Genomic DNA, 14,277 nt, shown 5'->3' on the forward strand with positions numbered 1-14,277 from the left:
ATTTAATAATGAAACCACACTCTGCAGTCATGCTAGCAGAGAGTAAAAGCGGAGTCATTCCAATTCTCATTTAATGCCACTCCTGTGTATGGCAACATCATTTAACGAACATCTAAAACGGTAAAGCATAAGCTGCACAAATATCATTGGTCTTTGACAAAATGTGCGATAGCGAATCGGCAGCCATTTTTTTTTTTAACATTGCACCCTATTTTCTTTTCCATTGACCTCAAAGGAGAAACAAAATTGGGCACGGTATAAAACAGGCTGCTGATTCGCTATTGCCTGTTTCCCGCTTACACCAATTTCACCCCCATTGTATTTATAGCGTGTGTCAAAATATTTTATAAGTGCCTCAATAATTAATATAATGTAGAGAAAAAAAACTCTTTTACAATTAAAACAGGATTTAAAACTCACAAAGTTAAGAGTTCAAGTTACCATGAGTGCTTTCCCCGCTTTGCCTTAATCTGTAACCTTCAGCATCTAAAATAGCTCCTGCATAACATGTAACTATGGCACATCCGGCTTTATAGAGATATCTCATTGGAAAAGTATAACAGTTGTTACTTACCAGATTAAGTTCGGTCATTTTCCTAGCTTTATAACAAATTATCCTAGCTATACTCCCTGGTGGAGAATCGTAAATAAGCTCAAATTAGAAAGGGATGTTGATGTATTTCTTCTATTTATAGGTATTATTACAGTGAAGGGTAGTAGGACAAGGAAAGAAACACCTTTCAACTTTAGACATAGGTTTGATTTTCTGAGTTTGTGCTGCTAACAGCAAGCCTTGTCATTATCGACAGAAGATCATGAGAAACATGCCCATGGTTTTCTGCTATGCTCTCCTGGCAAGTGAGGCTCTGCTGGTAGTTTGCTATTGGAAAACCAGCCATTTTGTGTCAGCTTCAAGTACTCCTGCGTCAAGTGCGACATCCATATTTATCAAGCATCCCAGATAGTCAGATAGCCAAATTGAAGCATTGAGCAAATTGTTTCTGCTCACCTGCATTGACTGTGCCGGTAATATTCCACCATCTGTTTGTCAGACATTTTCCTTTTAGAGATTATTATTTTTAATAGGATCTTTTCACTTGCACTGTTGGTGCGAGTATAGCTTCATCTACAAGTATTATTCTCTTGGCTTTTCTCACTGCCGAGCAAGAAACTTCGAAACAAAAAGCATTGCATCAGACCGACCAACTCTACTGCATTTGGCCGGAGTCTCTTGGAGCATATTATGACAATCACACACCTCTGAGATCCTGCTTGAAGTGTTTGTAAATCCCAGCTCTGTTGTTTTCATGTGTTGTCTTGCACTGGAGAGCTAAAGACACCAAGTAGTAAGCTAAGGAGGTGGCATTATCCCAGAATCCATAAGCACTTCTGTAGGTCCTGCAGATTTATTAATGGCCCGAATTTTGCGGTGGTAATAACGGCGAAGTTGTCAGCGTTCGCCGTCAATACTCCTCTGAAAGTGACAGCAACTTCTGGAGTCAGCAAAAGTGCAGATAAACGCGGAAATCCAGAAGTTGTTGTCAGTGATTCTACGCTTCTCCACAGGTTGTGCTGTAGAACTACCCGGAGCCCACAATCTATTCAAATCACACTGAAATATAGTTCCTGACAAAAACTTCCCCTATATATCCCCTGGAATATCGCTGCTAAAATCCCTGAAAAAATAAAACCTTGTTGAATAAGATGTAACTTGGTTTTTTAACAGCGTATTGACTGCTGAACAACCATTCTGGCCCTGAGAAACTAATTTTATATTTGTAGAGTGTCAAATTTTTCCATTAATATGTTAAGAATTAAGAATGGGTTTTAATATATTTTTTTAAGTTTATGATATTTCAGCTTCTACCTTAATCCCATGTGTATGTCCCAACCTTTATTTCGCTCTCTGTAAAATTTATAAAAGGTAAATTATAATCTGTGCATTTTACTTCCTGGTTTGATATCTCTGAGAATTCTTCAATGTGATTGGATGCTTAGCTTGCTTGATGACCTCACTGTTGCTGGACACTGGAGATTCGCTTGATTTGGTGCCAGTTTCAAACTAACATCACAAGAGGTGCAATTCACGCCACAGAAATCGCTAGATCTTTGTGGGCAGCTTTCTTCGAGGTCAGCGGCGAGCGCCATCACTTCGCCGCTGACCGCAAGTTCCGGGCAATGAGAGACTTTCACTAGTTCTATGGATACTGATACCCAATGTAACATCCCAGAATATTAGATGCAGGAAGGATGGTAAAGACTACCAGGGAACATATACACAGATGCTTGTATTCATTAGAATTCTAGCCATAGTCTAAGTGAATATATAAATCTGTTCACTTCAGAAGTGTCATTAGCGTATCCCTTTCTACATTGAAACAAAGATTTGTTTCTATTTTGTTTCATTTGTGTCAGCCTTGGCTCAATGGTAGATCAGTTGGTAGTCAGAAGGTCGTGGTTTCAAGGCCAATTCCAGATACTTGTTCACATAATCCAGGCTGACACTTCAGTGCAGTACTGAGGGGGTGCCGCTCTATCGGAAGTACCACCTTTTGGATGAGATGTTAAACCGAGGTGGACGTTAAAGATCCCATAGCACAATTCGAAGACGAGCAGAGGAGTTCTCCCCAGTGTTCTGGCCAAACTTTATCCCTCAACGAACACTTAAAAACAGATGGGGCCAGAAATTTGGGTCCCCATGGGTGAGTACGCGCTGGGTACTCACGCGTAGGCCCAACAAAAGTGCCGGTTTCGTGCATGCACTGCACATGCGGAGGAAACCGGAACTTCCGTTCCCTTAAAGGAAGGGGTTCACAGGTCAAATGCGTGCGCCGGAGCGGCAGCGCGTACGCCTGGAACTTCTGTTTTTTTTTGCAGGTTTCTCCGGGAGGGTAAGTCTCCAGGAGCTACACTTTTAAAAAGCAGTCGCAAGGCTTGCTTTTAACAAGGTAAGTGGTGAATTAAGTAAAATTTAAAAATTTTTTCCACAGGTTTATTATTTTTAAATACTTTAAAGAAAGGTAAATTTATTTTTAGTCCCGTTAGAAAATGTAATTAATTTTTTCAAAATTTTAAATTATTGTTTAAAATAGTTATTTTATGTAATTTATAGTTATTTAAAAATGTGATGTTTTTTTAAAATGTATTTGAAGTTTTAGTTATGTTTTGGGGCTGAATTGTATTCATAGATTTGACAGGTCTTCCTGTCAAATCTATGAATACAGATTCCCTGCTACCATTAGCTCTCCATGGCCCACGTGATCCCAGGGGATGCTTCGAACTAACTGCGCCCCTGGGATACGCAAGCACTGCGCGCCGGCAGTTGGAGCAGGCCCAGGATCGGAATCCCATGCGGACCCACGGCACAGCGGCTGGTGCACTAGGTAAGTGCAGGTCAGAGGCTTGCACCCGCGGGAAGCCGCCGACCCGAATTTCTGGGCCATGATCTGGTCATTTATTTCATTGTTGTTTGTGGGAGATTGCAGTGTCTGAATGGTTCATTGTGGAACATTTTGTGATGCAAATCACCAGCTCAAAATTCTTACACCTTCAGTGCTGCAGAACATTTAATACATAAACTCTTCCCTAAAACGTATCTCACAATATGGGTTTATTACCCTAATGCTATAGTGTCAAGTTTTACAACTTAATTTCGGGCTCGTTCTGGAAACACGACCCTACTAGGCAATGAACTGTATGCTATTTACCTCAGCAAACATCTCCATACTATGCAATGTGCTCTGTACTCTGGCAAACCTCAATCTTAAACTGGCTCTGCACACATCAGGGTAGCTCTCGACTTTGTGCGTTAGTGTAAAACGGGCGATAGCGAGTCACAGTCTGTTTTATATCTCTTCCATTGACTTCAATGGAAATAATAGTCGGGAGTGATGTAAAACGGGCTGCCGACTCCCTAACACCCATTTTCCACTATCGCACAAAGTCAAGATCTGCCCCGTCATATCTTCTCTTATACAGGAAACTTTTTTTTATCCGGCACCGACAGGACCGACGTGGTGCCGGTTCATCAAAAATTCCGGATAACCGAAAGCTATAGTAAAAGATACGGAGAGCTGAGAGCTCCGTATAAAGCAACAAACCCTGTTGCTTAGCAACAGGTTCAGAACTTTGGCCACAAGTTCCAAGTTTCTCTGTAGCTTAGCAACAGCTGCAGCCACACCCTTGCACAGCAACAGATCGAGGAAGGCAAGTAGAATATGAAGTAAACTTACCTGAACCTACTCTTGAATTTTGCCAGTTAACCGAGATTTCCGGTTATTTAGGTGCTGGTAAATCGAAAGTTTCCTGTAATAAGGAAGGGTGAGCAGCGCAAATTTTCTATCACATTGTGAGGGGAAGAACAGCACAAACTGCTGGGGAAAAACTTAATATGGAGCAGTTTTTTCCATATAAAAAGAGGGGTGGAAAAATGCCAGTAACATTTTAAGGCAGTACAGGTTTTTGCAGTGATATGTGGAAGGAGGAAAGATGCAATGGAAACCTGCCTGATAGCTGAAGCTTTCCCCTATATCTACTTCAAAGAGTTATTCACCAGCCACGCCAATCAGAACGTGAAGGAACAATTAAAATGCAGACATGTACAAGAGAGTTACATCACCTTGTCAACTTACCCGAGATAAAACAGTGGTGGCAATTTTATGCTGCTGTTGAGAACTGTCCATTAAAAGAAATGGTCAGAAACTTGTGGGCAGTACTGAGGGAGAGCTGCTCTATCGGAAGTACTTTCTGACATGTGCTGTGGATGGGTAAGGCTCATAAAACTACTCACAATATTCCACCAGATTACGGAGGTGAATGACATTACCCGGCACCATACTTTGTGTACCAATGGAATAAAGTCATTAAGCATACTTGCCCTTTACAACTTTCAGCCACAACCTCAATAATCCATTGCCGTTTTTCCTTTCACATAATGAGGGATGAATTATAAACAAACCTTGAAATCGTGGCCAACCATATGAACAACAACAGTGGCCCATCTAGGGTTGCCAACTCTGGTTGGATGTATTCCTGGAGGTGTCAATCTGTGACCTCCCTTCCCCCTCACACTCCCACCACTGGTCCATCCACCAGGCACGCTGGCTTCCCACACAATTGGAAAGGGAACAGGCTCTTTGTTACCCAGTCGATTAACCTTGATGATTAGTGAAACAGCCTTCCCTCCCCCCCATCACCAATATTTTTATAACTAATAAATGAAAATCTTCAAAGAAAATGAAAAAACACAATTTTATTTAAGGGTTTTTCTCCTGGGCTGCTTGCCGCAGTGTGCTGGAGATTAACCTTCAATTCCTGGAGACTCCAGGACACTCTTGGAGGGTTTGGCAAGTCCCTTCTAATAAATCGAAGCCAATGAAACAACATCGGTTGCATATTGTAATACATTTTCAGTGTGCAATTTGTTAAATGTTGGAGCCTCGATTTTCCTTTCAGGTTACACCAGCTCCCCAACCTAATTCAACTGGGCTTTGGTAAGTCCTTCTTTGGGAGCCACTCTACTGACTCCTTGCTCTTCCCCATCATGTCTGGATTTCTCACTGGAAGTGACCGGGGTGGGGGGTGGGGGATGCACAATTCGTCTGTCCCTACATGGGTCGCCATATTGTTATCGTATGCAAATGACAGGAATAAGTCATCTGATAAATTTTCCATTATTTTCTCTCTAAAGCAACACTGGGCGTAGGGTTGCCTATGTCATTTTGTGAAAACTCCATGTTTTTTTTAGTTAATGCTGATCAGGCAGCACAAAAATTGCTGGTCATGCTGAGCTTTGGCAGTCTCAAAGGCCGACCACAGGCCTACCGCAGCAATCGTCTACCCCCCGCATCCCCCCCACCCCACATTCCCCAGGGCTTCCCGGTGTAGGTGGGCAGCCCAAATAAACATGCAAAGTGCCTTGACCCAAGAAAATCAGCTAGGGTATGTACGGGAGACATCCTTGAAGCTGAGCTGAAGACAAGCCGGGATTCTGGAATAGTGGAAAATCCAGGCCGAGGAGTGCATTAAAAAGCATTCGAGTAGTAAAGAAATTGGGTGCCAGGAATTTCCTTCCTGATTGACTGCTGTAACATCGGCAGAAGATTGGCAGAAATTCTGTTTACGCATCTAACTGGAGTCTCTGCCGATCTTTCATCAAATTTACGGCGGTCGATTGGGAGAATCTCTTGAGGAATTTCCCAGCATGGGTGCTCAAATCTAACAAAATTATAAATCATTATCGATGAGAATTATGACAAAATAGGCATTTTCTGCCTTAACACGTTTTTCAGAAGCCATACTCCTTAATCTATCTGTGCGTAATAAAAATATGGTATTGAATTAAATTATTCAGGTAGTTGAATTGCATTAATCTTTAAAACCTAATTCTCAAAATGTTTATTTTCCTAATAATTTAGATAACTTTAAAATTGCCTTTTTGTAGGCGAGTGTGGCCTGGTGCATGTAATTGAAACTTCAGAGCGATATCTGTTACATTTGCTCTAGTATTCTTATTTATGCCACCAGTCTCTCAGTAAATGACACAAGTATTAGAGCTCTCTCTAGTGGTAAACATTGGGACCCACTCAAAAGTAAGTACATTTAGACCAGTGACATTTAATTGCTATAGTGTACTAAAAACAAGTGAACTATTTAGATTTTGATTACAGTTGAACCAGTGTAATCTCCTCCAGCCTTATAATCCCATGACCTCTGCACTCCAACTATTCTGGACTTCTGAATAGCCCTGATTTTAATTGCTCCACCATTGGCGGTCGTGCCTTCAGCTGCCTAGGTCCTAAGCTCCTTAAACATCTCCGACTCTCTAATTCTCTTTCCTCCTTTAAGACTCTCCTTAAAACCTACCTCTTCGACCAAGCTTCAGGTCATCTGCCCTAACATCTCCTTATATGACTCAGTGTCAAATTTGTTTTTTGATAACACTCCTGTGAAGCACCTTGGGACGTTTTATTACCTTCACCACAAGGACTGCAGCAGTTCAAGGCGGCGGCTCACCACCACCTTCTCAAGGGCAATTAATGATGAGCAATAAATGCTGGCCTTGCCAGCGATGCCCACTTCTCAGGAACAAAAAAAAGCGCTATATAAATATAAGTTGTTGTTGTTATAAATATCAATTTCTACCCCCAGGTGTTTCCGGCCTTGGGATTAATACAAAACTAGGCCATTAATATTATGTCCTTGTGCTTTCTGCTGTAGAAGAACTGGAGCTGGTGTTGGGGGTGCTATCCTTGAAACAGAATTTATGGTTTACTGCGGCTGTTTGAACTTTGTGATACTTTATTCCATCTGATCTCCAGCGACTTTGCTCTCAAAAGGTAGCTCTGGGACCCTATGATGTAAATCCCAGACCATCCCAGGAGCCCCAGTGAGCTTCATGTGTAGCTCGTGTCCACATACTAAGCACCACATGCTTCTAGAATCTAAAAGGCTAGAATGCCTTCCTTTGAGTTCTACCTGCTGGACACTCAACAATACCAAGCTCAAGCGAGAAATAACATAAGTGGAAAACTAGAAACCTTTTTTTTCCATTGCTCAGGTTGATGGACATGGCAGCAGGTAATTTAAAAGAATGCAAATTTGCTTTTATTTACTGGGAAACCAAGATGAAGAATCAAAACTCTTCAGTGCAGAATATCAATTTGAAGAAGGGAAGAGAAGACAAGGTAATTCAGGAAGTAGTTACCGGGTGGTGCTAGGTTTGGGCTTTAGAAGTCAGAGTAAGGATGAAGGAAGTGCCGAGAGAGGACAAGAGTTCATCAGGTCCTGGGGAAACAATGGGCTGGATTTTCATTGGGCCGTGGAGTCGGGATTGGAGGCATGTGGGGGTTTAAAATCCTGAAATCAGGGGTCCCGACCACATCCCGCCCCCAACCCGCCTCCATGCCAGTTTCAATGGAGGCGGGTATCTGCCCCGCACTGGGACCCGCCTACCCAAGGTGGGAAGGTGATTAGTGCCAATTAACTGCCTGTTAACAGATAGTTAACAGGCAGTTTTTAGCCTAATCCCTATTTTCATTCTTGAAGTGTGGGATTCCCGATGGTTCCAAACCACGCCAAGTTAGCGAGGCGGGCCGTCGGGATGAAGGGCTTGGAGGGTTCGAGATGTCCGGTGTTCAGGTGAGTGATGGGTGCATGAGTGCAGAGGTAAGTGTGTTTGGTCTGTGTAAAGTGTTTAAAGAAGTTCTACTAACCTTTACTTACCTTTACAGGCTTCCTTCCTTCAGGTCTCGGGAGTCCCTCATCTCACCGGCACCGAAAGCAGAATGGCCGCCAGCTGTCAAAATCTGCAGCCTTTGCTTTCTGTTCTGGGGAGATCTCTAAATCATCCTGAGAGGAAGGAATTAACCTGGAGTACAGATTGTCAGCGTCAAACAGCTGTGAAACGCTGATATTTCATCTGTCAAAAGGTCTTGACAGATGAAATTTCAATCTGTGACGTCACCTGTTGCCGGGTGGTCCTTAATTGGCCTGCTGAGCCCGCTGGGCAGGCTCAACAAGGTCAATCAAGTCAAAATCGCGTGGGTTGGCTAGAACTCGATGGAGGCGGGACTACAACCCCGAAAGTTGTAGTCCCGCCTCCTCAATGAAAATCCAGCCCGATGAGTTACAATAGGAGACTACATAATGAGCTTTGATTTCAACACAGAGAGGATGTAGAGAGCAGTAAGAATATGTAAGACTTCTAAGACATTTCCAACTTAGAAGTAACACAGAGTGGAAAGACCAGAGTCGGAACATCAATAACACAGAGGGAGACTAGAGGTGAGAGAAAAGGACAACAAAGCTTTTCTTGTACCCTTGTACCATGCGAGTGAAGAACCTCCCCAAATACAAGAGAAATATTCAAGGCCTACACAAGTTTGGACTCTACAGAGAGTCAAGAGGGGAAAAGAAATGTTTAGCATAATAAAAGCAAACCAAGCCTCTCAGAAGCAGCTTTAAGAAAGGAGGAGATGTGGGAATTCTACTAGATCTTCACAGTGAAAAGGTGACAGCTTATGAATTTTTTCTACTAGATCTTCACAGTGAAAAGGTGACAGCTTATGAATTTTTTCTACTAGATCTTCACAGTGAAAAGGTGACAGCTTATGAATTTTTTCTACTAGATCTTCACAGTGAAAAGGTGACAGCTTATGAATTTTATGATACAATTCTCTTGGAAAGCATCTCATCTCTATGCAGGGCATTGCAGTGAAAGAATTCGACTGTATTACCTATATCTGTTGCTCTTGCAGGCAATGGTCGTCTCCACTGTGTGACGAATTTGTAAGCATCCAGCCTTATTTCAATGATATTGTTTAAGAGAGCAAGGAGCGGAGCCAGTGGGAACGCAGCAACAAATATTGTTGTGAAACCAAACTGTAAAACTAGATTAAAATGAGAATCACAATTACCATTGCATAAATAACTGAAAACAGATTCAGATTAATTCATTAGCCACAGTTTAAATCGAATATATCAATTTGTGTCATTAGCATAGCCCTTTTTACATTGAAACAAACATTTGTTTTTAATTTGCTTCATTTCATAAAAAAGTATTTTTCAGATAAACCGTGCAAACTGGTGTCAGCCATGGCTCAGCTGGTAGCATTTTCGCCTGAGTCAGAAGGTTGTGGGCTCAAGCACCGCTCCAGAGACTTGAGCACTTAATCCAGGCTGACACTCCCAGTGCAGTGCTGAGGGAGCGCAGCACAGTCGAAGGTGCCGTCTTTTGGATGGCCTCTCAGATGGATGCAAAAGATCCAAAGGCACAATTCGAAGAAGAGCAGGGGAGTTCTCCCTGGTGTCTTGGCCAATATTTATCCCTCAACCAACACTTAAAAACAGATGATCTGGTCATTTATTTCATGGTTGTTTGTGGGAGCTTGCTGTGTGCAAATTGGCTGCCATGTTTCATACATTACAACAGTGACTACACTTCACAATTACTTCATTGCTTATAAATACTTTGGGATGTCTTGAGATGGTGTAGGGCGCTATATAGATGCATGAATCCATCTATCTATCTCTCTATCCTTCTTTCTTTCTTATCGGGCTTGGCTTGAAGGAAGTATTGAATCTTACTATGCATAATTGAAACTGAAGTACCTGGGTTTAAATAAATGGCTCTCTCATGAAAGTGATTAAGCTACTTCAGATTACTTAAAAACCATTTTGCAGATGTAATTTAAAAAACTGAAGATCCAGCTTTAAAAACTGCCCTGTTTGTGATGAGTTCTAGTGGCTGAAAGATGCTTTGTGTAAACTCTTCCATGGCAGGGGGTGGGCTGAGTGTGCCCAGCCAGGGATTACTATTTAAGCACTGGGCACTCTTGCCACTTTGAAATCAGAAGGAAGCTCACGGATGATAAAGCCTATTCTGAAGTACTGCTTAAATAATTGCTCCCAGTGACACACTGAAATGACCTTTTCAAATTAAACTAACATCGTTTCCACAGTTAATTTTGAAGTTGTTTTCTCCTCTTTAGGGACATATTTTCCGATTGACAATTGTTTAAGTAGGGATGATTAGCTTCTTGTGCTAGATCCTTCAGTATACTAATTTTGTCAACTGTTAACTCATTTAATATAAACATGGTGTGGAGATGCCGGTGTTGGACTGGGGTGGACAAATGTAAGAAATCACACAACACCAGGTTATAGTCCAACAGCTTTATTTGAAATCACAAGCTTTCGGAGCGCTGCTCCTTCGTCAGTTGAAGTGGAGAGATGCATAAAAACACAGCTTATATAGTCAGAGAATAATGTCTCTGACTATATAAGCGCTCCGAAAGCTTGTGATTTCAAATAAAGCTGTTGGACTATAACCTGGTGTTGTGTGATTTCTTACATTAATATAAACAGGTTAACACCTTCCTAAAAGTAGAACGCATACAAGGGCGCTAAACATTTGTAACTGAACTTTGCTGAATGCCAACTATGCCTCAAGGTCTCTTTGTATTAAGCACTATCCCTCACCTGCTTCCAAGTTTCTGTCAGTGCTGTTTATTATTTCATAGAATTTACAGCACAGAAACAGGCCATTTGGCCCAACTGGTCTATGTCGGTCTTCATACTCCACATGAGCCTCTTCCCACTCTAATTAACCTGTCCCCATATTCCCTTCTCCCTCATGTAAGCATCAAGTCTCTCCTTAAATTCATCAATGATCTCTGCTTCTACCACTCCACATTGCAGGATATTCTATTATTCTCACCACTCTCTGTGTAAAGAAATTCCTCCTCAATTCTTTACTTTACTTAATCGGTTAGTGGCTATCTTATATTTACGTCCCCTTGTTGTGAACTCCCCCACAATTGGAAACAGTTTCTCCACATTCACCCTATCAAAGCCCTTCATCATTGTAAAGACCTCTAGCAGATTCTCTGTGTCTTCTCTTTTCCAGAGAAAAGAGGCCCAGCCTGCTCAATCCACCCTGGTAGTTGTATCCTCTCAATTCTGGTGATATCCTTGTAAATCTTTTCTGCACTTTCAGCTATGCTTCAATATCCTTCTTGTCGTATGGAGACCAGAACTGTGCACAGTACTCCAAGTGTGGTCTAACCAAGGTTCAATATAAATTTAACATTATCTCCCTCATTTTGTATTCTATTCCTCTAGAAATGAACCCTAGTACTTTGTTCACACTCTTTATGCCTTATCAACTTGCGTTGCTACTTTTAGCGATTTATGCCTCGATTATATACACGTGGGCATTTATATACACATCCTATACACACACATACACACATAGCTGATCTCCCTCGATACTGTTCACAGGCAAAATTAAAATGGTGATCTTTCTATTGCTGTCGCTCTGCTTTTTCCCCAGTCTCTATTTCTCTCCGTGTTCCTCTGTGTTTTTCACTCTTCCTGTCTCTTGGGGGGCGATTTTCTGACGTCGGAGGAGGCGGGTTTGGAGGCGGGAAAGGCGGGAAAATCAGATTCAAAGAGGTCGGGTTCGGAACCCTCCTCCGCGGGATTTTGCCGGTGCCGGTTTTGGAGGTTGGGAAACGTTCCCGCCTCCAGCTGGCCATTGCGCTATTAAAGATCCTTAAATGTTTGTTAAGGGCCTCTCTAAGCCTATTTTGAGAGGCCCTCGTGATTTTTCCAGCTTTTCGGCATGATCCACGCACCTCCTAAACCACGCCAGGTAAACCTGGTGGGTTGACTCGTGGGTGGCCTCCTTACTGCTGCAGGTCTAACAAGACATTATTTATTGCAACAAGGATTACTTGCAGGTGCCAGACCTTGGCTTTAAAAGGTCTCTGAGCACTTTTAGAAGGTGGAGGTGCTGCAGCTTGACTCCATCAACTGTGGGACCTCCTTGGAAGACCCTCTCCCCGCTTGCAATGAGCGCTTCCCCAAAGGAGGCATCTACAAGCAGCATGGGAACCATTCATTTTCTTTCACCATGGACCTCAGATGAGGATGAGGAGGAGGAGGAGGATCTGGAGGAGAAGGAGGAGGAAGAGGAGGTCAGAGCGCTGGTGCATCGACCAGCGGCAGCAGCAGCGCGCGAGCACATGGCTGCCTGGGATGCAAGGGATGAACTTATCATGGCCAGATTTGCATAGGTTGCCCAAGTTGGCACATGTCCTTTGCTCCATCCTAGGACATCATTGACAATGGACATGACTCTCTGGCCTCCTTTCACTCAGGCCAGCAACCTGACAATGCAAGTGTGATGGTGCCCGCAATGTGGAGCTGCCTAAGGTGAAATAATAGATGGCAGAATGCCAACATTATGTCTTCAAATCATTTTAATGCTTTCCAACAGGGATGGCATTTTATCAATACACAGAAACAGGTTTCCAATCTGCACACAGATCTGGAGGTTATATCCCTTGCCAGCTGTACCCACACAGCCTTGGTTTCTTTGGCAGGCCTCTTCCTCCGAGATGAGTGGAAGAGCACCTCCATGCTAGCTGTCACCCCCTCCAACAACATTTGCAGCACCTCATCCGGAGCCTCGGGTAGGCCCTTGCCTTGGAATTGGACATAGTTGTTTCTCAAAAGATGTTGGAGGTGGTGCAGGAGATGCAGAAATGCTGTGGAATGAGCCAAGGGAGCAAGAAGCCATAAAACCAGACTGGAAAAGTGCTGTCAACAGAGTCGAGTTTCAGTTCCAAAACACTAATTGAGCAAGGGCATCCCACAACACTGAAATCAAGTGGACAATCATGGGAAAATCGCAAATTTTTGAAACCTATCAGTGGAGGCGAGTTTCAAGCCCAATCAAACTGAAACCTGCCTCCATCTCGCCTCCAGTGGGAAAATCGTCCCCTCAGTCTCCCATTGTCATCTCAGACTTCTGCCTCTGACTCTCTCATTCTTTCTATAAGTTTGTCTTTTGTCTTTTCCCCTGTCTCCTCTCTATTCCATGTGTCTCCAACTATGGAGTTGGACTATGTCCAATTCCAAGGCAAGGGCCTACCCGAGGCTCTGGATGAGGCGCTGCAAATGTTGTTGGAGGGGGTAACAGCTAGCATGGAGGTGCTCTTCCACTCATCTTGGAGGAAGAGGCCTGCCAAAGAAACCAAGGCTGTGTGGGTACAGCTGGCAAGGGATATAACCTCCAGATCTGTGTGCAGATTGGAAACCTGTTTCTGTGTATTGATAAAATGCCATCCCTGTTGGAAAGCATTAAAATGATTTGTTGTTTGGCGTACTGACCTCTACCTAGCGGAAGCTGAACGCCAACTCTCCGACACCTCCTCCTACCTCCACCTGGACCATGACCCCACTACCGAACATCAAACCACCGTTTCCAAGACTGTCACTGACCTCATCTCCTCTGGAGATCTTCCCCCTGCTGCCACCAACCTCATAGTTCCCCAACCCCGCACAGCCCGCTTCTACCTCCTTCCCAAGATCCACAAACAGGACTGCCCTGGTAGACCCATCGTTTCAGCCTGTTCTTGCCCTACAGAACTTATCTCTTCCTATCTTTTCTCCCCTTGTCCAGTCTCTTCCCACCTACATCCGCGACTCTTCGGACGCCCTCCGCCACTTTAACTGTTTCTTTGGCAGGCCTCTTCCTCCGAGATGAGTGGAAGAGCACCTCCATGCTAGCTGTTACCCCCTCCAACAACATTTGCAGCGCCGTGCAAGCGGAGGAGATGTAACACCTGCCCCTATACCTCCCCCCTTCCCACTGTCCAGGGCCCCAAACACCCCTTCCAGGTGAAACAGCGATTTACTTGTACTTCTCGCAATCTAGTATACTGTATTCGCTGCTCACGATGCGGTCTCCTCTACATTGGGGAGACCAAA

General features: G+C 43.4%; 1 protein-coding gene across 1 annotated transcript in view; it reads right to left on the reverse strand.

Moving 5' to 3' along the window:
• The window catches only part of ano3 (anoctamin 3), a 401,336-nt gene that overhangs the window by 28,076 nt on the left and 358,983 nt on the right, over positions 1-14,277 (reverse strand). Inside the window, exon 23 of the mRNA XM_086008127.1 lies at positions 9,237-9,389. Within this exon, the coding sequence (XP_085864253.1) occupies positions 9,237-9,389 (153 nt within the window). The remainder of the gene's footprint in view (positions 1-9,236; positions 9,390-14,277) is intronic.

The sequence above is a fragment of the Somniosus microcephalus genome, chromosome 15 (assembly GCF_052327205.1).
Source record: "Somniosus microcephalus isolate GS21.2 chromosome 15, FLI_Smic_1.0, whole genome shotgun sequence".
NCBI lineage: Eukaryota > Metazoa > Chordata > Chondrichthyes > Squaliformes > Somniosidae > Somniosus > Somniosus microcephalus.